A 27,908-nucleotide genomic window follows, 5' to 3' on the forward strand; every position below is an offset into this window, starting at 1 on the left:
TATTTTTAAATTAAAACTAAATATCTCATAAGTGACACTTTTAGGTTAAAGTTATATTTTGACTATTTTCTCACTTTTAAATTAACTGAGGCTCTCGGGCAATCTAAAATCGATCCCTCACGATGGAGGAGGGTATTCTAATTAAATTCTAACGCATGACATATTTGAATTCACTCTGCAAAGTGTTAGTGCTATCTGTAGTACTGGGTAAGTCGAGGATTTTTCTCTTGCACCAGGAATGGTCAGAGAGACTTCTGCAACTTCCCCGGGTCTCCGGGCGGTTTCCATGGTTAGTTTCCGTCGCAAACCTTTCGTCCCCAAAGCGCCAAACCTGTAAATAAAGCAGAAGTATTTTTAAATTAAAACTAAATATCTCATAAGTGACACTTTTAGATTAAAGTTATATTTTGACTATTTTCTCACTTTTTAATTAACTGAGGCTCTCGGGCAATCTAAAATCGATCCCTCACGATGGAGGAGGGTATTCTAATTAAATTCTAACGCATGACATATTTGAATTCACTCTGCAAAGTGTTAGTGCTATCTGGAGTACTGGGTAAGTCGAGGATTTTTCTCTTGCACCAGGAATGGTCAGAGAGACTTCTGCGACTTCCCCGGGTCTCCGGGCGGTTTCCTTGGTTAGTTTCCGTCGCAAACCTTTTGTCCCCAAAGCGCCAAACCTGTAAATAAAGCAGAAGTATTTTTAAATTAAAACTAAATATCTCATAAGTGACACTTTTAGGTTAAAGTTATATTTTGACTATTTTCTCACTTTTAAATTAACTGAGGCTCTCGGGCAATCTAAAATCGATCCTTCACGATGGAGGAGGGTATTCTAATTAAATTCTAATGCATGACATATTTGAATTCACTCTGCAAAGTGTTAGTGCTATCTGGAGTACTGGGTAAGTCGAGGATTTTTCTCTTGCACCAGGAATGGTCAGATGGACTTCTGCGACTTCCCCGGGTCTCCGGGCGGTTTCGTTGGTTAGTTTCCGTCGCGAACATTTCGTCCCCAAAGCGCCAAACCTGTACATAAAGCAGAAGTATTTTTAAATTAAAACTAAATATCTCATAAGTGACACTGAGGTTAAAGTTATATTTTGACTATTTTCTTACTTTTTAATTAACTGAGGCTCTCGGGCAATCTAAAATCGGTCACTTATGTTGGAGGAGGGTATTCTAATTAAATTCTAATGCATGACATACCTGAATTCACTCTGCAAAGTGTTAGTGCTATCTGGAGTACTGGGTAAGTCGAGGATTTTTTTCTTGCACCAAGAATGGTCAGAGAGACTTCTATGGCTTCCCCGACACTCCTGATGGTCTTGTTGGTTAGCTGCCGTCACGAATCTTTTGCCTACAAAGTTTAAAGCCTGTAAAACAAATAGAAATATTTGTTTTTCAGGCTTTAAACTTTAATCAATAACACATTCCTGTCACTTTTAAAACTGTTATAAAAATTAGTTTCCGTTGATGCACAGTCTTGGCACTTTGTGGGAATTAAAAAGACGGTTTAAATTTGTTAGAAAATCCAACCGGACACTCGAGGAAACAGTTGATCTCCCACAAACGAATAAAATAAGCAAATAATATTTCGCGTAAAATATTCACCAATGGAGACACAGCATTAATACTGGCATTCATGAAACGACTTGATTAATAAAATATTGTAAAAATTTTTAATAAATAGCATTAAATTGTTGTAAATTAACGTGCAAAATACGATTCAGTATGAAAACTTATAAATAACGCAAAAAACAAGCGTAAAATGTTACTCGATTAATTTCAATTAATAAAAACACAGCATTAGTACTGACATTCATGAAACGACTCGATTAATAAAATATTGTAAAAATACTAATTATATTTTAATAATTTGTTGTAAATTAACAAGCAGATTATGATTATTTACAAAAACTTATAAATAACGCAAAAAACAAACGTAAACTGTCATGCGATTAATATTTGCCAATATAAACACAGCATTAGCACTGACATTCATGAAACGATTTAAATAAAGTATCTCGCGACCCTGAAAAGCTAGGCTATTGAGTCTTAGGCGTTCTACGCGGGCTTCCAAGCCCTTCAAAACGCGTGGTTAATCAGATCCCTACGACGCCTGTGGACCGAGTTATTAACAATTAAAGTTTTTGCGAAAAATATGAAATTTCTCGCGACCCTAAAAAGCTAGGCTATTGAGTCTTTGGCGTTCGACGCGGGCTTCCAAGCCCTTCAAAACGCGTGGTTGATCAGATCCCTACGACGCCTGTGCACCGAGTTACTAACAATCAAAGTTTTTGCGGAAAATGTGAAATATGTCGCGATTTTGAAGAGCTAATATCTCGCGACCTAGAAGAGCTAGGTTAATGTTCTATGGGTCATTCGACGCGGATATTGAAGCCCTTTAAAACGCGTGGTTAAACATATTTTTGCGACGCCTGTGGACCGAGTTATTAAAGATCAAATTTTATCGGAAAATGTGAAATATGTCGCGATTTTGAAGAGCTAATATCTCGCGACTTAAAAGAGCTAGACTAATGGGGTATGCAGCTTTCGACGCGGATTTTGAACCCCTTCAAAACGCGTGGTTGAAGATATTTTTGCGACGGCCGTGGATCAAGTTATTAAAAATCAATTTTTTTTGTAAAATGTGAAATATCTTGCAACCTAGAAAAGCTAATATCTTGCGACCTAGAAGAGCTAGGTTAATAAGGTATGCGGCATTCGACGCGCATTTTAAAGTCCTTCAAAACGCGTTGTTGCAGATATTTTTGCGACGCCTGTGGATCGAGTTATTAACGATCAATTTTTTTTGGAAAATGTTAAATATCTCGCAACCTAAAAGAACTAATATCTGACGACCTAAAAGAGCTAGGTTAATGGGGTATGCGGCTTTCGACGCTGATTTTCAAGCTCTTTAAAACGCGTGGTTAAAAATATTTTTGCGACGCTTGTGGATCGAGTTATTAACGATCAATTTTTTTTGGAAAATGTTAAATATCTCGCGACTTAGAAAAGCAAATATTTGACGATCTAGAAGAGCTAGGTTAATAAGGTATGCGGCATTCGACGCGCATTTTAAAGTCCTTCAAAACGCGTTGTTGCAAATATTTTTGCGACGCCTGTGGATCGAGTTATTAAAAATCAATTTTTTTTGAAAAATGTCAAATATCTTTCAACATTCACCAGAAGCCGAGATATGACCAAAAAACAAAAACAAAATTTTTGAAATCTGGCAACGTTTCATTGTGCGGAACTGATAAAAAATTCATACGGGTCTATTTCGAGCTTTTTACTTACACCAGTAATCGAGATATGGCTAAAAAACAAAAAAAAATAATTTTAAAATCTAACTACGTAGCATTGTGCAAAACTTAAAGAAGATTGTTGTAACCCAAACCCCGTTACAACACGAAACATGACGCAGGGCATTTCGGCATAAGTATCTCGTAATTAAATAACCTCGGAGGATGCAAAATTAGCAAACCTCCTTAAGAAATTAAATAATAAGAAACAAAAAGAGAAACACGTGCGAGAACTTATTGCCGAAATCGCTAAGGTTGCATTCGCCGAACAACCGAAGTTCGGCATTGCAACCCAATGACGCCAAGGCCCTGCGTCACTATTAAATAACCGCGGACCGTCACGGACGGGGAGTCGCATCTGAGTCCGTGCCGTAAACTGAGAGCGTGAAGGCTCGTCTACAATGGCAGTAAGGGTAAGCTGTAAGGCTGTAAGGCTGTAGTGACTATAGTAGTATTAAAACAGCGCTGTCTACAATGGCTTCTAATAAACGTAAGGTAGGCCAATCAGAAAAAAGAAGGTATATTTTGAAATTTTTGAATGTGAAGTGATGTAAAGGTCACGTAGTTTGCGTTTTATATGTATATCGAAATGGATTTTAGAAAATTAGGATTATTAACTCTTTTTATATTGTTAAAGGCACAAAGTATTTTTCTACTTGTAGCCTCTCAGGTACAAAAAATAAAGAGAATAAGACGTTGGTGGGTCAGGCCGATCAATAGACGCAAAAGACAGGGATTCCTGTGCAATATATTTAATGAAATGTTATTGACAGATCATGAAGAATTTTTCTCTTACGTTCGGCTTTGGCCGGAACAATTTAATCATCTACTGCAATTAATAACTCCGTATTTAAGGAAACACAGCATTCGAAAATCTTTGTCAGTCAAAGCACGGCTAGCCATAACATTGTCGTAAGTAGCTTTAAATTATTGATAATATAATTTTATTTCATATTTTATTTAATTGCTTCTTTTCTTCTGTTCAGGTACCTTGCCCAAGGTGATACTGCGCACGATAAACATTTGGAATTTCGTATTGGAAAATCAACAGTACACAAAATTATACCAGAAGTATGTAACGCTATATGGCTTGCTCTTCAACCTATTGTTTTGCCCAAATTGAACGCTGAAAACTGGAAAAGAATAAGCGAAGACTTTTTTGTAAAATGGCAATTTCCAAATTGCATAGGGGCACTTGACGGTCGCCATATAGAAATACAAGCACCGCCATGCTCAGGATCTGAATTCTATAACTATAAAGGATATTTCAGTATTGTTCTCATGGCAATGTGTGATGCCAATCATAAGTTTACGTGGGTAGATATTGGTCAATTTGGTAAGTGTACTTTTTATTAAGCAATTAATGTCATCATTGAAAAATAAATATAATTTCTTTGCAGGTTCAATAAGTGATGGTGGCATATGGAGTCAAACAGATTTAGCAGCTGATTTAGAAACTAATAGAGCAAACCTACCAGAACCTACGCCTTTACCAAAAAGAGATGTTCCATTTCCTTATATTGCTGTGGCTGATGAAGCTTTTCCTCTAAAACCTTACTTAATGCGACCTTTCCCAAGAAGAGCAGACAAGATGACAAATAAGCAGTTAGTGTTCAACTATCGATTAGCACGGGCAAGATTGTGTATAGAGAATACTTTTGGTATTTTTTGTTCTCGATGGAGAATCTTACAGAGAAGGATGTCTTGCTCAGTAAAAACTGCAGAAATAATCTGTAAAGCACTTGTGTGTTTACACAATTTTGCTATGAGTGCTAATAACAGCGAAAACCGATATTGTCAGCCTGATTGGTGTGATATAGAAGACGAACAAGGCAGAATAATCGAAGGCCAATGGCGTACTGTAGGAGCTGGACAATTTTTTAAACAAATATCGAGAGTAGGAGCTAACAGAGCTGGAGCTTTTTCCATAGGATTAAGAAATTATCTCTCAGATTACTTTATGTCTCCTATCGGTAATGCTCAAGCACCTTGGCAACTTCAAAGAGCGTTAAAGGGAAGCAACATTAACCTACCTGCTTAATTATTTTTAAATGTATTCAATTATTATTCAAATTATAAAAATTATTGTAAGAAAATTCAAATATATGTTAACATTTATGTATATTGTTGCATGTATAAATGTTGTAAAAGACAAATATGTAGAACGCATATGTAGAACGCATTTTTAGGAACATAGTATATGAAAATAAAGACGCACTTAAAATAAATTGTACTATCGTAGCATTAAAACAAATTACTTTTAATTTAACTAAAAACTAATTGTACTTTAATTTTGATTGGTTTTACCATGAGTCAGCGAACAAAAGATATTTCACATATATAAATTTTTAAACATAAAAATACTTTAAATATGCATACTTCTAAAATATCGAAGTCAACAGTCAGTAGTTCTTAATTCTCTCAGTCTTTGGAAATAACGTAAACAAATGTAAAAACAAACTTAATCTTCTTAAAAAAAAACTTATGCAATATATTGCTTAATAGAAAATATGTCTCTTTGCACAAACAGGTTCTTTTTTTTTAAATATTATATATCTGTATTCCTAACTTTCTTATGTAATATGATTTTTTACTAATTGCATTATAGCAATTAAACAATCCAATTGATTATATTCAGGTACTTTTTGCAAGGCAAAACCTATTGAACTCAACATAGCTTTGTGGCCTGAGGCCACGAATACAACTTCAGACCCCGCGCCGCGACCACCACCGTTCGCCCAAATTAATCGCGCGGTCCCGTCCACGATTAAATTAAGCGCGGGCCGACCAGCCGCCCGCGGCGAGTAGCGCGGACTTTCACAACGAGCGACATGGGCCGCCCAACCGCCCACACCGCGCACCGCCACCCGACCGCTTGGGAGTGGGGGCCCTCACTCCCGGGCCCACGGGTATATAAGCCGCCTCGAGCGCAGACGAGGCACCTTATTCCGCGCTGGGGAGCACCCCAGCATCCGATTCTCCAGGTCTTGGGCGCTCCCAAGACTTCCTCGACCGGGCTCACCCGGCCTCTGAAACCGACTTCGCTATTGACGACTCGGGCGCTCCCGAGCCTCCCTTCGACCGGGCGCTCCCGGCCGTCCTCGACACCGACATCTCCGAGACTCGGGCGCTCCCGAGCCTTCCTTTGACCGGGCGCTCCCGGCCGTCCTCGACACCGACACCTCCGAGACTCGGGCGCTCCCGAGCCTTCCTTCGACCGGGCGCTCCCGGCCGTCCTCGACACCGACATCTCCGAGACTCGGGCGCTCCCGAGCCTTCCCTTGACCGGGCGCTCCCGGCCATCCTCGACACCGACATCTCCGAGACTCGGGCGCTCCCGAGCCTTCCTTTGACCGGGCGCTCCCGTCCATCCTCGACACCGACATCTCCGAGACTCGGGCGCTCCCGACTCTCTCTCGCATCTCCGCGCCAACACGGCCCTGGCATTCCGACGCACGATTGAATTAAGTCGCGGCGCCGCCGACTTGCGAACGCGAAACCTGTGCGTCCGACACGGCCCTCACGGCCTGGTTTGTAATCCGCGCCGCCGACTCGCGAACGCGAAACCTGTGCGTCCGACACGGCCCTCACGGCCTGGTTTGTAATCCGCGCCGCCGACTCGCGAACGCGAAACCTGTGCGTCCGACACGGCCCTCACGGCCTGGTTTGTAATCCGCGCCGCCGACTCGCGAACGCGAAGCCCGTGCGCCCGACACGGCCCGAGCGGCCCGTCCTGTAATCCTCGGAGTCCTGTATAACCGACGCGGTCTGTTACCTAGGATAAGACCGAAAGCGACCCGCACTAACAATCTCTGGGAATCCAGCTCACGGCAGATAGCCGTTTTCGTGACAGTTTATTCTTAAGTTCATTTCTGTATATATCTCTCTTTTCGTAGTTTAAGTGTATTATTTCAACTAAATATTTCTTTCCTTCTTTTGTTAATAAATTCTTTATTTTTCGATTAACCCAAGTCTCGGTTTTCTTTATACTCGTGCCCTGGCTTCCGACGAGCTCTCCGAACCGGAAATTACCGTGTTACAGCTTTTATGTCCGAAGAAAATAAAGATACAGATTCTGTAACTTGAGATGTAACAGGAACAGGTTGTGACGTAGCTAATAGTGCGTCTCCTACTTTATGTGCTAGCACATTTAAACTTTTCGACTGATCGAGTAGTGTTTTGTTAAAAAAATCAACATTTTGTTTTTTGCACTTAGCGAATGAATCAGGTTCTGGAACACATTTTTGGAAAGTATTTGATGTTGTTTTCTGCACTTGCTTTGCACTTGACATTGTCTTTCTACTATCCTTATCCTTCAAATATGATAAGCTATTTTCAGGTTGAGATAATAGTTTAGGTGATTCAGGTTGAGATAAATGTTTCCATTATATTTGAATACTCATTAACATCACCTAAAAAACCAAAAGTGAAAGAAAAGAAATAAAAACCTGTCTTTTATTTTATATAAAGAATAAAATAAAAAATAGAAGTTGAGAATTCAGATACTAACAATCAGATAGAATAAGTGATTCATTACACACGTACGGTGTAAGTAAAGAGGAACTTGAGGAAGTTGAGGGACAGCTTCTCTTATTGTTAGTATCACTACATAATACATCAGCTTCAGGTATTGACAGTTTTCTTTTGTAGTTAGATGATGTACTGAAACAAAAGAATTAAAAAAATAACAATGTACATCTCAACACTATTTAACACAAAATGAAAATAATTAGCACTCACTTTCGATGTTTTATTGTGTCAGCTAGAAACATTAAATCGTTATAAAGATCCCATTGAGGTGTATATATCTGATGGCTAGCTCCAGCACCTGATCGACCTTGAGACTGGATTACTTTTTTCCTTTCTTTCACAAACCGCTGTCGCAATTGAGCAAATCTATGTTCAACCTCAACACCTATGCATATAAGATTTATGATAAATTAATTATCTTATTAATCATATATATATATATATATATACATATATATATATATATACATATATATATATATATATATATATATATATATATATATATATATACAGGGTGTCCGAAATATTATTAGCAATATTAAAACTGTGGGTAGAAAGTTAGATTTGGAGACGAAAAGTCCTTTACGAATTTGTAAAATTCGTAACCATTATTGAAAAAAAAATTAATTTGTCTAGCGCAAGAGCGACAAGGAAGCTGCGCGTGAGTGAGCGCAACAGGCGAATGGTTAGGAATGGCGCCGTCGCCTGTCGCGCTCACTCACACGTGGCTTCCTTGTCGCTCTTGCGCTAGACAAATTAATTTTTTTTTCAATAATGGTTACAAATTTTACAAATTCGTAAAGGACTTTTCGTCTCCAAATCTGATTCTTTACCCACAGTTTTAATATTGCTAATAATATTTCGGACACCCTGTATATATATATATATATATATATATATATTTTTGTCGTTTGGTAGATACCAGTACCTTTTCGGAGACTTAACGGTACATATCAGGACATTTGGCTCTTACTAGGACCGACCCGGTATTTCTCACACATATAAAGTAACATGTGGGGTCCGGTACCCGTATATCTAAATACATGCAATGTATAATACCAGAACCGAAATTAAGTACATAGTGTGTATAATAAAAAGACCGGTACCAACATAAATAATATATGTAAAGTATAAAATAGGGACCGACATTAAATTTTAGTAAACTAAAGAGTTATTGCACTAGTTTTAGTATAAATAAAATTTTTGACCGGTCCAGTCAGATAAAATATTATGACCATACCACTCTTATAATGCAAAATACAAATAATGACGACACTCTCAACTAATATATCTATTCAGAAAAACATTTTAGCGTCAATATTACAAACTCATTTGATTACACTACGTTTTTAATTAAAACGACACCTCGAATGGTTTGGCAAGTTAATTCTTTAATCACGAATACGAAACTAGCGTAGATATTAACTTGTGCAGATTCAACTACGTGCTCAATCAAAGCATTGAAATTCCTGAAAGAGATATTTCAAGTTCTGTTTTCTGATATTAAATTCTACCAATACGAGGCAGACAATAAACTTCGTAAATTACATTACGATACAGTTTATAAGTTTTAAACGATGTAACGTCACAAACAAGGTCCATTATCTGCGACAAATTAGTAGAAATCAGGACCGGAAAACTGATCTTAATTAATCGGCTTTTTGAGTAATATCAACGCTGTAAATAAACACGTCGTTCGAAATACATGTATTAAGGCACACACTAAATTCGTATTCGCGACTAAAAAGTTAACTTGTCAAATGTTTCGAGATGTCATTTTGATTGTAAACGTAGTGTAACCGTATGAGCATGTAGTGTTGAAGCTAAAATGATTTCATAAAACGTTATATATGTTGAAAAGCTTGTGGCGATTTTAATTTTACATAGTAAAAATGATGTAGCCATGCAAGTCGCATATTTTTAGAATAATTGGAAAATATTTGTAAAATATTCAAAATCATATATAATCGGTACCGATATTTGTCGTTACATCTAAGTACAGAGTCCCAGTATGTGACGTTAGCACACAGTTTATAAATTAAATCATCAAGGTAACGTCACATTCTGGAACACGTTACTTAGATGTAACGTCAAATGTCGGTACCGGTCAAACGTGACTTAAATGCACTCATTTCTTGTAAAAATATACAATCTGCGTAAATACAACATTCTCATTATGTAAATCTCAAGCCGCCACGAGCTATTCAGCATACATAACGTTTAATACAAACATTTTACCGTCAACTCTACATGAACATACTGTTACACTTTGTTTCAATCAAAATGACAACTCAAAACGATTGGAAATTAAAATCTTTAGGACCGAAACAAAACTAGTGTATGCGTTAATTTGTGCACTCGCAACTACGTGCTCATTTACAGCATCGAGATTCCTGAAAAAGAAATTTAAAGTTTTGTTTTTCGGCCTTGATTTCTACCAATACGTCGCAGACAACGGACTTCGCATGTGACGTTACGACACAGTTTATAAGTTTTAAAACGATGTAACGTCACATGCGAGTTCCGTTATCTGCGACGTATTGATAGAAATCAGGACCGGAAAACTAATCTTAATTAATCGGCTTTTTGAGTAATATCAACGCTGTAAATAAGCACGTCGTTCGAAATACATGTATTAAGGCACACACTAAATTCGTATTCGCGACTAAAGAATTAACTTGTCAAATGTTTCGAGATGTCATTTTGATTGTAAACGTAGTGTAACCGTATGAGCATGTAGTGTTGAATCTAAAATGGTTCTATAAAACGTTATATATGCTGAAAAGCTTGTGGCGATTTTAATTTTACATAGTGAAAATGATGTAGTCATGCAAGTCGCAAATTTTAATAATAATCGGAAAATATTTGTAAAATATTTAAGTCATATTTAACCGGTACCGATATTTCTCGTTACATCTAAGTAAAGAGTCCCAATATGTGACATTAGCACACAGTTTATAAATTAAATCATCAAGGTAACGTCACATTCTGGAACACGTTACTTAGATGTAACGACAAATGTCGGTATCGGTCAAACGTGACTTAAATGCTCTCAGATCTTGTAAAAATATACGATCTGCGTGACTACAACATTTTCATTATGTAAATCTCAAGCCGTCACTAGCTATTCGGCATACATAATGTTTAATACAAATATTTTATCGTCAACTCTACATGAACATACTGTTACACTTTGTTTCAATCAAAATGACAACTCGAAACGATTAGAAATTAAAATCTTTAGGACCGAAACAAAACTAGTGTATGCGTTAATTTGTGCACTCGCAACTACAGTGGCTCAAGAAAGTCTACATACACACCATTAAAATTCATATAATTTATCATACTTAAAGTCGATTTTTCGAAAATTTGAAGCTGTTTTAAAAATCAAAGGAAGAGTTACCAAATATTAATTTATTGTTTTTAACTTAAAACAGCATTATTTATTAGTTTATATAAACTTTTGTGAGATTTTCGATAAACGTTATTTAAGTCTTTTGTTCATACATATATTTTTTTTTTTATTAAAATGTTTCATATGTTTACAGTATTAGTTTTTCATTATAAGGAATACCTTACTTTTGCTAATGTTTCCAAAAATAATTGTTTTAATGGTAAACTGCTGGTTTTTAATATGTATGTAGACTTTCGTGAGCCACTGTACGTGCTCATTTACAGCATCGAGATTCCTGAAAAGGAGGTTTAAGGTTTTGTTTTCCGGCCTTGATTTCTACCAATACGTCGCAGACAACGGACTTTGCATGTGACGTTACGACACAGTTTATAAGTTTTAAAACGATGTAACGTCACATGCGAGTTCCGTTATCTGCGACGTATTGATAGAAATCAGGACCGGACAACTAATCTTATTTAATCGGCTTTTTGAGTAATATCAACGCTGTAAATAAGTACGTAGTTCGAATTACACGTATTAAGGCACACATTTGATTCATATTCGTGACTAAAGAATTAACTTGTCAAACGTTTCGAGATGTCATTTTGATTGAAAACGTAGTGTAACCGTATGAGCATGTAGTGTTGAATCTAAAAGGATTCTATAAAACGTTATATATGCTGTAAAGCTGGTGGCAATTTAAATTGTACATAGTGAGAATGATGTAGTCATGCAAGTCGCATATTTTTAAAATAATCGGAAAATATTTGTAAAATATTTAAGTCATATTTAACCGGTATCGATATTTTTCGTTACATCTAAGTAAAGAGTCCCAATATGTGACATTAGCACACAGTTTATAAATTAAATCATCAACGTATAGTCACATTCTGGGACTTGTTACTTAGATGTAACGACAAATATCGGTACCGGTCAAATGTGACTTAAATGCTCTCAAATCTTGTAAAAATATACGATCTGCGTGACTACAACATTTTCATTATGTCAATCTCAAGCCGTCACGAGCTATTCGGCATACATAATGTTCAATACAAACATTTTACCGTCAACTCTACTTGAACATACTGTTACACTTTGTTTTAATCAAAATGACAACTCTAAACGATTAGAAATTAAAATTTTTTTAACCGAAACAAAACTAGTGTATGCGTTAATTTGTGCACTTGCAACTACGTGCTCATTTACAACATCGAGATTTTTGAAAAAGGGATTTCAAGTTTTGTTTTCTTGATTTCTACCAATACGTCGCAGACAACGGACTTCGCATGTGACGTTACGACACAGTTTATAATCTTTAATACGATGTAACGTCACATGCGAGTTCCGTTATTTGCGACGTATTGGTATAAATTAGGACCGGAAAATTAATTTTAAATTTACGGTTTAATAAATATTTTGACTTTAAAAATAAATTTTTGCTCAAATTTACACCATGAATCGATTTCATTTTTATTTAATGAGTATGATTTGTCCTTTACATATTAAAACAATATAATAAATATTTAAAATGTATTTTAGTCCCATTAAGTTACAATGTATAAAAATTTTATTTTTTAATATAATTTTGAATAAATTATGTACAAATTATAACTAATTATAAAATATAATGGTTATGGTCGTTTTAAATCTATGTATACTGCGTTTTACTACATGTATACGATGTTTGACGAGTTTTTAATACATTTTTTAATGGTACTCATAAGTAACACTAGATAAAAAAAATAAAATTTGTACATATAATTGTATTTTGATTATACATATAAAAAATTATTTAAAAACTTTCGTCTAGAAGTCGATGTATATCAATGTATATCAACGTATACAATATGTATACCGGTCCCGTTATGTACCGAACGACAAAAATATATATATATATATATATATAAACTCATATTTATTTAATAATAACTACATTTACAATTACCTGTCTTTTTCTTAGATAAATTTTCACCAATAGTGGTCCAAGCTAACCTTTTCACCTGAGTGTTACTGTAAAGTTTTTCATTTTTGTTATATAAAAAACGATTCGCTCTAACTATCGAAATTATTTCTTTGTCTAACTCTTCGCTTTCTGAAATATCATCCAGAAGGTTGCCGTCTTCGTCTTCTTCGTAAAACATTTTTCGTTTATACGTTATACATACAATACTAAAGGATAACCATGGGTACAAAACAATTAACATTCGCGCGATTTCCATCGCGTTTTTGATTGGTCGATTGTAAAGCTGTAAGACGTAAGAAATGAAAATAATTTATTTTGCTTACAACCTATGCTACACCGGAAATAAACCCTTTGCAATCGCGTTTACAACCTTACAGTCTTATTCTTACAGCCATTGTAGACGAGCCTTGAGGTAATCAAAGTTCGGTCGCGTGCCATGTAAGAGGAGACCTCGCGGAGCCGAGGACGCGTGACAACGCGAGGACGTGCGCCGAACCGACCAAAGGGAAACATAGGAAGATCGAAAAAAGTGTAAAAACGCAACTTAATAAAACTCTAATTATTTATTAAAAAACTACTACTTTTCGCCCTCCCTCACGGATCCCGAAGGACGGACCCCGTGCACCGGCCCCGGTGCAACAAGATGCATACGGGCTTATCCCGAGCTTTATATTTTTACCAGTAGCTGAAGTATGACTAAATTACAAAAAAAAAATATTTTTAATCTGGCAACGTAGCATTGTGCGAAGCTTAAAGAAGATGCATACGGGCCTATTCCGAGCTTTTTACTTTCACCAAGAACCATGATATGATTAAAAACTAAAAAAAATTTTTGAAAATTTAACAACGTAGCATTGTGCGGGGTTTAATCTGGCCACACACAATTTCCGTAACACTAATAGTAACAATAACGTAAAAATCTGCAAAACACACTATGTTTTGTAACGCAGTGTTGCCACGGTAACCATGGCGGACTTAAACTTTTATTGTGACTCTGAGTGCATGTGAAGATTAATATTAAAATTTTTTTTAATTATATTAATTTTGAGTGAGTACAAATATAAATAAGTAAGTATAATTTTATTATAGTTAAATAAATATTATAAATCTAAAGTAATAAAGAGATAAATTATTTAACATAAAAGTTTAATTTTTAAACTAAAAAGTGTAAAAATTTTTTTTAATTATGAATAATATGTTTTCATTACATATCCATTACTGGATGTTTGAATACATTTGTTTACGCAAAAGAAATTATACCAAACGTTGGATTAATAGGCGATGGTGGGTTTGAGGTATCAATCAAACTCGCAATCAGCAAGAAGACTTTAATGCTCTATTTCAAGAATTAAAGGATAGTACAGAAATGTTCTTTCGATACACAAGAATGATTTCGATGACACAATTCTGAAAGACTTATTTGCCATTTCGTCGACATATTTTGACGTCAGACAACCTCGCAATCTTATTGGCTGTCAGTAAAAACCGTAGCAGTAAAATTCCAACATATTGAAATTTTCGACTGCTACTGCTACTGTTACGGCCACGGTTACGGACGGCCAAACCAAGCAACGCGATTAGTCGAAAGCTTTACTGTTACTGTTACGGAAATTGTGTGTGGCCAGCTTTAAAGAAGATGCATACCGGTTTATCTCGAGCTTTCTACCTTCACCAGGAACCGAGATATGGCCAAAAAACAGAAAAAAGATTTTGGAAATCTGGCAACGTAGCATTGTACGGGGCTTATAGAAGATGTATACGAGCATATCCCGAGTTTTCTATTTTTACCAAGAGTTGAGATATGGCCGAAAAACAAAAAAAAGAAAATTTTGAAAATCTAACAATGTAGCATTGTGCGGGGCTTAAAGGATATGCATACGAATCTATCCCGAGTTTTCTACCCTCACCAGAAGCCGAGATATGGCCAAAAAACGAAAAAAAAGTTTTGGAAATTTAGCAACGTCGCATTGTGCGGGGCTTAAAGGGGACCCATCTGAACCTATCCCGAGCTTTCTACTTTTACCAGGAGCCGAGATATAGCCAAAAAACAGAAAAAAAAATTTTTAGTTTGACAACGTCGCATTGTGTAGGACCCAAAGAAACCAGTAGCAAATAAACACGGGTTCTACTCCGAGAGCGCCGAGGGGGGCGCAATGTCGGAGAGAAAACCGTGTTGTCAGTGCCCCTGTTTTCAGTGCACCTGTTATCGGTGCAGTTGTTATCATTACGCCTGTTATCGGTGCATCTGTTATCGATGCACTTGTTATCAGTGCACCTGTTATCAGGGCACTTGTTATCATGAGTGGAGTGGGAGGGGAAGGATCACTCATGTTTGTAAGAGAAGGGGTAACATATGTGTCACCAGGAGATGAAGGAAAGGGGTAACAATGCATCAGATGCAATGCGTCATGCGTTCTCCACGTACGTGTCGAGTTACGCGAACGTTATCATCTTGAAGGTAAGAGATGTGGTGATGAACTGCATGGAATGCTGTGAGAAGAATATAACACATTGCACGTCACTGTGAGTGTTATTCATTTCACGATTTTTTTTTTCTTTGTTTTCCGTGAATGGAGAGAATGCAACTTACGCACACCCAGAGTCCGATTTCTCTGCGTAGTGTGGGACTTGCCGTGAAGCAGCTATACCGCACTAAAAACTCCACCGCAAATGAATATTAACGACATGAGAAACGAAAATCGCGAATGCTACTCTTACGCGGTCTCAACGCGTACTGACAAAAAAACGCGGTCTCGAAATTTACTAACAAAAAACGCGGTCTCGGCACGTACTGACGAACACGTGTGAGGAGATAAGAAGTATCAGATCGCAGACCAGGCGTTGACACCTCATATCTCCTGATAAGAACACGCGTTCTCACACACACGCACGCACACAATCATTCAATTTTAATATTACCTTTTATACAGTTTTCTCCTCTTCTCCTTTTTCTCCTCCTGCTCCTCCTTCTCTCTCCTCCTCCCTCCTCCTTTTCTTCACTGCATATTATTAAAAAAAAAAAATGTTTGTATGAGAAGATGCAAAAGCGATGCATCTTATCATACACACACGCGCACACACGCACTCACATTTAATGTAGTTTGCGTCTCTTAGCCGCCTGATAGCTCTCTCTATTCGACGGGAGCGGTGTGGTAACAGTAGTCGTGCCTATGGACCCGGCGCACAGGTGAAGCGTAGTCATAATGATACGCTTCTTCCCGTACACCGGGTTATGTTGTAAAAAGTCCCACGACGCGGAACCTATGTCTTTGTTATGCGCGGGGCACCACGCGCCGTGCTCAGCGGGGTTGTGAACCCCAATTAGTGCTGGCGCAAACATTTAAGTAAAATAGCACGACAAACCGGAGCCCTGCACTTTTCGCACACTTCAACTTCTACTTTCATCGGCTCCATCGCGATAGTTGGAGATGTCAGAAGCTACTGACGGCTGTGGGCTCAAAGACAAAGGGCTAGTAAAAATATGTGGGGGTGATTCAGAGTCATAGCACATCCGAGAACGTAATGTAAGAAATTTTTTACCTCATGCGCAGGTAATGTAACCGTTCGAACAAGATCTATTGCGCAGATAATGTAACCGGTTGAAGAAGATCTGTTACATACAATTTTAGTCGATGACAAAGACGTGGTACGCCTAAGTAAAGTATTTCAGTATAAGTATATTTGTAACAAAAAAGCAGTACTAGTAATATGCTGAAAAAAGAGATACAATATAAAAGAAATTCTAATAATATAACGAAAGATATCTATCGTGCAGGTAATGCAATCATGCAATTAAAATCTGTTACATACCTTCATACAACGAGCATCCCAAGAACACAATGTAAGATTTTTTTTATTAATCACGTACCGATAGCAACTATAGAAGCCCGTGGCTTCTCGGAAGATAAGAGCGAGATGAAATAAAGTATAATAAAATAAAAGTATGTAACATATACAATTTTAATGAAATTATTGACAAAATACTGTATTTGACGCCTCAAAAACAATACGATCGATAACAAACGTAATGAGTTCGCAATCAATGAGCACACTTTTATCATAAATGTCATGTAACAATTTAATCGCATCACTTTTAGTGGTAATAGCATCACGTCGTAAACTAGATACGAAGTATTTAAATGTTTCACTAACAGCGTCTACAGTTTGTGATAGAGAAAAATAAACATGCTCAACGCAATGATTAATGTCGAATAGAAATAATAGAGTTTGCTGTTTTATATATAAGTGTACATCTCTTAACAATAATTTGATTACAGTGTCATTAGTAGTAATATTTACAATTGTTAAAGTTAAATCGCGAATGAACAGTGGTGGTGCCGCAGACGGTTATTGAACAATAAACTTAACGGCCTCACGTTTTTCCATCAACGCTGTCCACGTAGCATGCGGTAGCAGCATAGTATTTCCCTTGGTATCGCCAAGAAGTAATTGCACATGTGATACAAGTCCAGCGTTGATACCAATGTTCAAATACTTGTATGCAGTAGGCGTTAAAGCAAATCTTCTCCCCAGAATACGGTGTGTACACTACGGTGTGGCCAAACTAAATAAAAAAATACAATAAATGAATAAAAGAAAACACATATTTTTTTTATCACAATACAATATACAATACTTACTTCATGTTCCCGGCCAACGTGCTTGGTACTGGAGTGTAGAAATTCATGGTTGCAGCAGCAGTATCTTCGAGACAGTAGAGTCCGTGCATGAAAGTTCGCAAACTGGTAACGACACGTTGAGTATATGCGACTTTTATACTAAAATCCCCACCACAGTTACATGCGTCACTAATTTAAAAAAAGATATCATGAACTGAGGTCATCTCCTCATCAGTATTGTTGAGGCTTTTTACACATATATTACATGCAACCTGATCATGGGTGCATGTGCAACGTAGCAATTGGAACGCGGTAACAGCATCACAATTGTCAGGTAAATTTCGCGCAAAAGTCCAATGGTTTGGATTGCATAAAAAATTTCACCGCACAACCTATTACCAAGTGAAATGTTTATGGTAAAGCAGGGATCAAGCATTTGATATCGATCCAGAAATGTATCCACCCACGTATAACAGTTCACTGGATGATAGTAACTTATAAATGGAGGAAAGTCCAATCTGCGGCCGACACTACGTTGAATAACAAGTTTTAGACCAAGTATTAGATCGTCAACGGAGCAAAGTCTATGTCGTAACGCGGCTCTCTGACCAATCGCTAAGTCATTAAATTTACCCGATTGTATAAATGTTCGTAATTTCGATGACCTGAAGAAATCCGAAACATTATCACGTATGCCGCGAAGAAAACAAAGTTTGCGTTTCACTATATGCTGCGGCCACTCGCGATAACTGTAATGCATATCAATCGAAGATCGTCTCACAAACGGTTCACAGGTACCGCGGACACCTAGTTTACGATTTCGTAGGAAACGGGTGATGGATCCTTGAGGTTTAAGCGATGTAAAGTTTATATTTATCACTTTAAAAAGTTCGTCGGCTTCATCATCCTCATCGCTACGTCTATAAAACGAATTGTCCGCATATAGTAAAGAATCCATAGTTTTTGTATATCACAAACACATTTTTTATTGTAAAGCAGTGCAAACAGAACATATGTTGCACGGAAATATTAAATACATTGGTTTATTGCAATTAGAGTACAATCTGCTATATAACGCGTTGTGAGAATTGATCTCATGTCCATGAATAAGAGTCATAGGTCTTCCCAAATCAGAGAATGCGATCATACACTCCGTGCAAACGGCAATAGCTGCACTAGGTGTACAATAATACACGTATATTATGCAATACTTTGTGCTCGAAGTAAGTGCTCGAATATGCGCTGATTCCAGTTCTTGCAAAATATGAATTGTTAGATCGTCACTTTGGTCACTCGCGTAATTACTATCGTTAGGCAATGAAGAGGCGTCGGACTCTGACGATGTTTCAAGTACCACTTCAACAGATGAAGACGAAGATTCATCAGACCACTCCATTATAGTCGCAATAAAAGTATAATGGTTTACAAATTATCTAATAGAATTAATATAAAGAGACCTAACGTATTTATACTACTCCCACTACTGAGCATAGTATAAATTTTGTAAGTAGCGGGGGCTTTACAAATCGCAATACCTTATATGGAAACATCTTTTCTCGGGGTGAGATTGCAACATCATAGATGTGAACGTAAGAGCCCTCCACAATATCACAGCACGATTATCAAACACGTGGTAAAATGTAACAACGCAACGGTGAGATCATTTGACGCGTGCTAAAATGTAAAACACTGATATTCATTACCACAGATGTGCATTGAGGGCGAAGACAATAAACTCCCGCCAAATGCTAAAGAGGTAAAATTTTAGATTTGTCATAACAGGCTACAATGTATCTGTTTCTCAAGAGTGAGATTACAGCGATATAGATGTGAAACTGAAAGATTCAGTACGTGCTAAAATGTAAAAACATTGATATTAATTACCACAAATGTACGCTGAGAGCGCAGGCAATGAACTCCCTCCAAATGCTAAAGAGGTAAAATTTTAGATTTGTTATAACAGGCTACAATGTATCTGTTTCTCGAGAATGAGATCACAGCGATATAGATGTGAAATTGAGAGATTCAGTACGTGCTAAAATGTAAAAACATTGATATTCATTGTCACACATGTACGCTGAGAGCTCAAACATTTAAACTCACAACGCGTACTAAAGAGGTAAAATCTTAGATTTGTCATAACAGACTATGACAAATTCTTGTTCTCGAGACGAGATCACGGTGTCGAAGTAGTTACATATGATATCAATAACACACGTCAGTTCTCAAGATGAGATCAGAGGCGCGTGTTAAAACGAGTATACGATAAAGATATCTCTGTCAACACGGCATTGTCGAGAGAACAACGCGCTCTTATAAGAAACATATAAAAATCCATTATTGTCATGGCACACGTGGTGAATCGTTTTTGAAATGCATATGCGTCACGTTAGAGATATGAAAATAAAAACATTGACAAAATACTGCGATATAAAAGTATCAGAACATATGCGCGAAATTTTAGTATTCCTGTTGGAATCATAAAAAGCAGTATGGATTCTAGAGAGCGAGAGTTATTAGAGCAAGCTGTACGATTGACTTCACACGATGAGTTTAACGTATGGGAGCAACGGTGTTGCGAGTATATCGAGTCGTTGGAAGAACATGGGCGAAATAAAAGAGCGCGGTTATCAATTGGCGCACAACAATCATTGATTACTAATATCGCACGATGTGAAAATTTAAAATATGTAACACGACAACGATTCATTCATGAGGGTGCTGGATATAGTAGGCAAAAAGTTAAACTTAATGGCGTGAAATAGATTCTGTTTTTGAAAATCGTATAGTGACTGGTGCTGTTATCAACGTGAAACATATCGAGCGTCAGCAGTTCTTAGAAGATGCTGGAAAAATCGTGCTCAAACATGTGCGTTATGTTATGCGCAACATCATAATGTAAAAGTAAATGCAGTTTTTAATGGTGAATTTGTATCAGGTAATAAAACCGCAAACAAAAGCGTGCACACGAGAAACAGTGAACTTTTTAGCTCATCTGATTTAGAAGAGTGGTATGAGTCACGTGTCATGGAGCCTATTCTTGCCTCGCTGGATGAGTTTCAAGAACGAGATAGCGGATGGGCGTTATCGCGTATACATAATATGATTATAAATATTAATAAATATAATCCATTGCATGCGGAATGTTACATTCAATTATCGCAAAAAATAAAAATAAAAAAAGCGATAATAAATGTTCAATCAACGGATAATGCATGTTTTGCATGGTCAATTGTTGCTGCTTTACATCCAACTGAAAGACACATGGAACGAGAATCGTCATATCCACATTATTCTACAGTATTAAATCTAGAAGGTATAGAGTTTCCAGTAACACTGAAACAAATTAAAAAGTTTGAACAACTCAACAACATTTCAATCAACGTATATGGAATTGAAGAACAGAAAATTTTACCAATACGACTCACCGATATGAAGAAAGAGAGATACATTCATATGCTGTACGTGCAACATGACAATGATGATGTGGGACATTTTGCGCTGATAAAAAATCTTTCTCGCCTCTTAAGCATACAATTGAATAAAACGAAGAACAGAAAATATTTTTGTGATCGGTAAATATATATATATTTATATAAGTTATGGTTGAATTAGTTGTTCTCCAGATGTTTTTCAACATATATTTATTTAATCTTACAATTAATTAACAATATTAACTTTGTGATTCTATAAGCGGCGCCCCTTTTGGCTGGGCGCCTATTCAAAATGCCGAAGACCTTAGTCTTGTCGGCGTTCTCTATAGCTCAGGTGTGGTTCTGTAAGTGTGACCAGGATTGGTCCCCACTTGTCGTCTCCGGGGTACTTAATAGGGAAGATCTCAGCTCTCTGCGTTGCTTCGATGATCTCCGCTCCTTCAGTCTGAGTTGCTTTGCTGTTCTCTGCTCTATTGGTCTGCGTTGCTTGGTCGATCTCTGCTCCTTCTGTCTGTACCTCTGCTTCCACCTTAGGTGTTTCCGCCTGAACTGCGGCCTCAGCTGTGGATGCCTCGGCTGGACTTTCCTCCAGTTGAGTTCTCGGGATGTCAATCGGGATGAGTTTCCAAGGGAAAAATTCTACTCCTTTGTCGAGCCCTCTCTTCGGTAGGATGGTTACTTTTCCTCGGAAGTCCTCGATGCTTAGGATCTTAGGACGATTCTCCTTCTCGCTTTCCGGGGATGATGGTAAGAAAGCTGGAGTAATTATCCTCTTGGCCTTCTTCCCTCTCCGCACTCTTTTATAAGAGATTTTGCTCATCTGATTACAACACTTTTTGCCTCGGGTGCTTCCGTATGTTAGGCGCACACCTCGGCAGATTACAACACTTTTGGCCTTTGACCACTATTACCAGAGCGGATCATTAGCGACTTTGACCGGTCAACTGGTCCAGTATATGACCAGTTGGCTGGCCATTTTTACTATCGAGAATTGAATTTGCCTCCAATCCACCTGGCGGAGTGGAAGCAAACTCCCCTCGATGACAGCTCAAGCTGTCATAGTGAATAGGTTATGAAATTAACCTATACTGTAGCAGACGACGCATTATGCTGCGTTCACAAATGCGTCGACCGCTACAGGACCCCCTTGGTTGATTTAAAGTCCGGCTTGGAATCTGACGGTTAGCTTCTTCTTCCTCGTACTTTGTCTCAAGGATGATTGAGGTTCTACTTCTTCTTCTTCTTCATCGTCATTCAAGATAAAGGCTGGTTTGACTCGATCCATGCTGACAACTGTCTCCTTTCCTCTCTGCAATATCTTCAATGTTTTTCCGTAGTTTTTAATGACTTCAAACGGTCCTTCATATCTTGACTGCAAAGTGCCTGTCGGAATGTCCCTTCTTACAAATACTCGTTGTGCTTCTTGTAACCTTTTTGATACAAAAATCTGACTTTGTCCGTGTCTTCTAACTGTTGGTTTTAATTGAGTCATCGTGTTCTTTAATAACTCAATGAAATCTTCACTCGGTGCTCTTGGCTGTTGAATTTTGTCTCCTAACATTGGTCCTGGTAGCCTTAAGTTCTCTCCATAAGTCATCTCTGCTGGAGTCGCTCTTAAGTCTTCTTTAAATGCTGCTCTGATGCCAAGTAATACTGTTGGTAGAACATCGACCCAATCATGTGTTTCATGACACTTAATTGCTGCTTTCAATTGCCTGTGGAATCTTTCGACCATTCCGTTTGCTGCTGGATGATAAGCTGTTGTTCTAATATGTTTACTTCCTGTCAGCTTCGTCAATCTTCCAAAAATTTCAGACTCGAACTGCCTCCCTTGATCTGTCGTAATCTTCTCGGGAACTCCAAATCTCGTGATCCAACCATTAAAAATATTTCTTGCTATCGTTTCTGCTGTGATGTCTTCTACCGGAATTGCTTCTGCCCATCTCGTAAATCTGTCAATGATAGTGAGACAATACTTCTTATTCCGAGAGACTGGCAATGGTCCTACGATGTCCACATGAATATGTTGAAATCTGCCTGTTGGTATTGGAAAGGTCCCGATTGGAGTTTTAGTGTGCCTTGTTACCTTGTTCTTTTGACAAGAAATGCATGCCCTTGACCACTCGATACAATCTCTCCGAACATTTGGCCAAACGTAATTTTGTGTAACTAATTTGGTTGTTGTCCTTACTCCTGGGTGAGCTAATCCATGTAAGCTCGTAAATATTCTTCTCCTAAACCGAAGGCTTACGAATGGACGTTTCACTGCTGTTGTGTTGTCACAGTAGACTTCAATTTGAGTTCCAGGGACTTTCTCTTTTACAAGTTTCAATGAAGTATCTTCTTTCGTTAGGTACTCTTTTAATTCTTCATCTTCCTCTTGTGCTTTTGCAAGTTCTTCAATCGTAACTGTCTGTGATACAGCTTCAACTCTTGAGAGCGCATCAGCAACTGTGTTTTCCGACCCAGAAATATGTTGAATATTTGTCGAAAATTGTGCAATGTATTCTAGATGTCTTGTTTGCCTAGGCGATGTTTTTCCTGGATCTTGCGCAAATGCATATATGATTGGCTTATGGTCCGTGAAGATAGTGAACTCTCTGCTTTCCAACATATGCTTGAAATGCTTCACTGCTGCATAAATAGCATATAGTTCTCTGTCATACGGTGAATATTTTCTTTGCGCCATTGTCAACTTCTTGCTGAAAAACGCCAATGGTCTTCTTTCTCCTTCCTTCTCCTGCTGAAGAACTGCTCCAATGGCTATGTCTGACGCATCTGTTGTGAGTGTTAATGCAGCTTTCGGATCTGGATGCTCAAGAAGTGTAGCTTTTGCGAGACTCTCTTTGCAGCTCTTAAAAGCATCTTGTAGCTCTGTTGTCCAAACTATTTTTGCATTTTTACTCTTCTTTGGTCCTTTCAATACCTCATTCAATATTGCTTGTTCTTTCGCTGCTTCTGGAATGAATCTTCTATAAAAATTTATCATTCCCAGAAACTGTCGAAGTTGTTTCACCGTCTCAGGCTGCTTAAATTCTCTAATTGCTTCAATCTTGCTGGGAAGTGGTTGTGTTCCTTCTTGATCTACTTGATATCCAAGATAATTGACGCTCTGCCTTCCAAAGCTGCATTTCGCTGTGTTGATCCGAATGCCGTATTTCTTTAATCGATCAAAAACTTGCTGAAGATGTTCTTTGTGTTCTTTCTTGTCCATTGATGCTATTAAAATATCATCAATATAGGCGTGGCAGAAGTCTAAACCCCTGAGCACTTCATCGATATGCCTTTGAAAAGTTTGTGCTGCATTTCTAAGGCCGAATGGCATGAATTTGTATTCATACAATCCGAATGGAGTCGTAATTGCTGTTTTTGGAACATCCTCTGGTGCAATCGGAATTTGATTATACGCCTTTTCCAGATCCAAAGTTGAAAATATCTTCTTCCCATTCAAAGTTTGTGCAAAATCTTCAATATGTGGAATTGGATATCTGTCTGAAACTGTCCGATCATTCAACCTCCTGTAGTCTCCGCAAGGTCGCCATTTATTCTCTTTCTTAGGCACCATATGCAAAGGTGCTGCCCATGCGCTCTGTGAAGGTTGAATAATTCCCTCTTCCAGCAGTTGCTTGAATTCTTCCTTGGCCGCTTTTAATTTCTCCATCGCAAGTCGCCTCGGCCTACAATATTCTGGTTGCCCTGGAGTTATCTGGATATGATGCTGTACCAACGGTCTTTCTTTCGCTCTTGGTCTTGCTCCTACTAACTCAGGATAGTCCTTGAGTATTTTGTGATACTCATCGTCTTCTTTTATTGCCTTTATCGATATCATTGCAATCGCTTTGGTGTCGCCTTTCGCTCTCCATCCAGTTCGTCCATCAATGAGACACGCTTTCCTGATATCCGGAAGGAGATGATAATAAGCCAAAAAGTCTGATCCGATTATTGGTGTAGTCACATCTGCCACTACGAATTTCCAAGAAAGAACTCTTCTTAATCCAAAATCTGGTTGAAGATTGATCTCCCCATAAGTATGGATTGCCGTTCCATTCGCTGCGAATAATTCGTAGTCAGTTTTCTTGCTCCTACTGCATCGGCTTCTTGGGAACACGCTTATATCGCTTCCGGTGTCGATCAGAAATCGAATCTTGCTTCTTTTATCTTTGATGAAAAGGCGGCGTGGCTTAAGGCTGTCACCACTGGCCGCCATCAGTGATCGCCTTTCTCGTTTTCCTTCTTGAAGTTACAGGGCTGCTCACATTTCCTGGCTTTTTCTTTAAATCTTTTATGGAAAAAGCATATAGCTTCCCGATTGTTGCTTCTGAATTTGCTACGATTTCTTCCTCTTGAGAAATCTCTATCTCTGCTTCGGCTTCTCCAATTTAGTTTTGTTGAGAGTGCTGCTACTTGTCTTCTAAGTTTCTCTACAGCTTCCTCCAAGTTGGGCTCATTTTCTTTGAAATTCCTTTTTACTGCTGCTACTGTAGGAAGATTCCCGCTGACTTCCATAATTTTATCAGCTTGTTCAGCAACTTGCTCTAGAGGATCTCCATGCCTTGTTGCTAGAATAACCTGCATCTGGGTTGGAAGACGGCTGATCCAAAGCGTCCTTAAACGATCGTCTGCCATGTTTAATCCCGCAAGTGATTTAAGATGTCTCAGAAATTGTGTTGGTCTTCTATCGCCTAACTCTTCATGCTCCAACAATTGCCTCAATTTCTGCTCCTGCGACACTGCTAGTCTTTGTATCAGCGTTTTCTTGACGTTCTGATATCTTCCTTCAGCTGGTGGATCTCTGATCAGGTCCTTAATCTCCCTTGTATATTTTGTCTCTAACTGCGAGAGCGTGTATGCGTACTTAGTATTCTCTTGGGTGATTCCGCAAATGGTAAATTGACTCTCTAGTTGTGCAAACCACAACTCCGGTTCATCAGGAATCATCGGTGGCATCCTCATTGCGACTCGGTTAATCTGTGCTGGTTCCGTAGATTCTGTCACCCCTGATGTCCCTGAAGTTGCCATCTCCTCTTCGTCCTCGTCGGGGTCACCAGTTATGGTTGAATCAGTTGTTCTCCAGATGTTTTTCAACATATATTTATTTAATCTTACAATTAATTAACAATATTAACTTTGTGATTCTATAAGCGGCGCCCCTTTTGGCTGGGCGCCTATTCAAAATGCCGAAGACCTTAGTCTTGTCGGCGTTCTCTATAGCTCAGGTGTGGTTCTGTAAGTGTGACCAGGATTGGTCCCCACTTGTCGTCTCCGGGGTACTTAATAGGGAAGATCTCAGCTCTCTGCGTTGCTTCGATGATCTCCGCTCCTTCAGTCTGAGTTGCTTTGCTGTTCTCTGCTCTATTGGTCTGCGTTGCTTGGTCGATCTCTGCTCCTTCTGTCTGTACCTCTGCTTCCACCTTAGGTGTTTCCGCCTGAACTGCCGCCTCAGCTGTGGATGCCTCGGCTGGACTTTCCTCCAGTTGAGTTCTCGGGATGTCAATCGGGGTCCTGTAGCGGTCGACGCATTTGTGAACGCAGCATAATGCGTCGTCTGCTACAGTATAGGTTAATTTCATAACCTATTCACTATGACAGCTTGAGCTGTCATCGAGGGGAGTTTGCTTCCACTCCGCCAGGTGGATTGGAGGCAAATTCAATTCTCGATAGTAAAAATGGCCAGCCAACTGGTCATATACTGGACCAGTTGACCGGTCAAAGTCGCTAATGATCCGCTCTGGTAATAGTGGTCAAAGGCCAAAAGTGTTGTAATCTGCCGAGGTGTGCGCCTAACATACGGAAGCACCCGAGGCAAAAAGTGTTGTAATCAGATGAGCAAAATCTCTTATAAAAGAGTGCGGAGAGGGAAGAAGGCCAAGAGGATAATTACTCCAGCTTTCTTACCATCATCCCCGGAAAGCGAGAAGGAGAATCGTCCTAAGATCCTAAGCATCGAGGACTTCCGAGGAAAAGTAACCATCCTACCGAAGAGAGGGCTCGACAAAGGAGTAGAATTTTTCCCTTGGAAACTCATCCCGATTGACATCCCGAGAACTCAACTGGAGGAAAGTCCAGCCGAGGCATCCACAGCTGAGGCCGCAGTTCAGGCGGAAACACCTAAGGTGGAAGCAGAGGTACAGACAGAAGGAGCAGAGATCGACCAAGCAACGCAGACCAATAGAGCAGAGAACAGCAAAGCAACTCAGACTGAAGGAGCGGAGATCATCGAAGCAACGCAGAGAGCTGAGATCTTCCCTATTAAGTACCCCGGAGACGACAAGTGGGGACCAATCCTGGTCACACTTACAGAACCACACCTGAGCTATAGAGAACGCCGACAAGACTAAGGTCTTCGGCATTTTGAATAGGCGCCCAGCCAAAAGGGGCGCCGCTTATAGAATCACAAAGTTAATATTGTTAATTAATTGTAAGATTAAATAAATATATGTTGAAAAACATCTGGAGAACAACTGATTCAACCATAACTGGTCGAAAGGTTGGACGACTCACGCTTACCATCACGTGAAAAATTCTATAGTTCATTAACGGGTGAAACAGTATCTGAAAGCGATTACGCATACGCCGTTGATATCTGGTGTCGGTTCTTTATTCAATTGCTCGGAGAGTACAGTGATCTGTATTTGAAAACTGATGTCTTGTTGTTGG

General features: G+C 38.5%; 3 protein-coding genes across 3 annotated transcripts; 2 read left to right on the top strand and 1 right to left on the bottom strand.

Annotated features, from left to right (window-relative positions):
* The first annotated feature begins 3,710 nt into the window (after positions 1-3,710).
* Positions 3,711-6,171, top strand: LOC139106072 (uncharacterized). The gene is made up of 3 exons (XM_070662552.1): positions 3,711-4,220; positions 4,295-4,644; positions 4,709-6,171. Exons 1-3 carry the CDS (start codon positions 3,886-3,888, stop codon positions 5,347-5,349), a joined length of 1,326 nt encoding a protein of 441 aa, XP_070518653.1. The 5' UTR covers positions 3,711-3,885; the 3' UTR covers positions 5,350-6,171.
* Positions 6,172-20,595: 14,424 nt separating this feature from the next.
* LOC139106192 (uncharacterized) lies at positions 20,596-21,398 on the top strand (the record flags this gene model as incomplete). The annotated part of the gene is made up of 1 exon (XM_070662755.1): positions 20,596-21,398. A coding segment is annotated over one exon (801 nt), but the record flags the coding sequence as incomplete, so codon positions are not given.
* A 4,059-nt stretch (positions 21,399-25,457) lies between these two features.
* LOC139106193 (uncharacterized) lies at positions 25,458-26,339 on the bottom strand. The gene has a single exon (XM_070662756.1). The coding sequence runs from the start codon at positions 26,337-26,339 to the stop codon at positions 25,458-25,460; it is 882 nt and encodes a 293-aa protein (XP_070518857.1).
* Between the last annotated feature and the right edge of the window lie 1,569 nt (positions 26,340-27,908).

This window comes from Cardiocondyla obscurior, linkage group LG10, assembly GCF_019399895.1.
Source record: "Cardiocondyla obscurior isolate alpha-2009 linkage group LG10, Cobs3.1, whole genome shotgun sequence".
In the NCBI taxonomy this organism is placed as follows: domain Eukaryota; kingdom Metazoa; phylum Arthropoda; class Insecta; order Hymenoptera; family Formicidae; genus Cardiocondyla; species Cardiocondyla obscurior.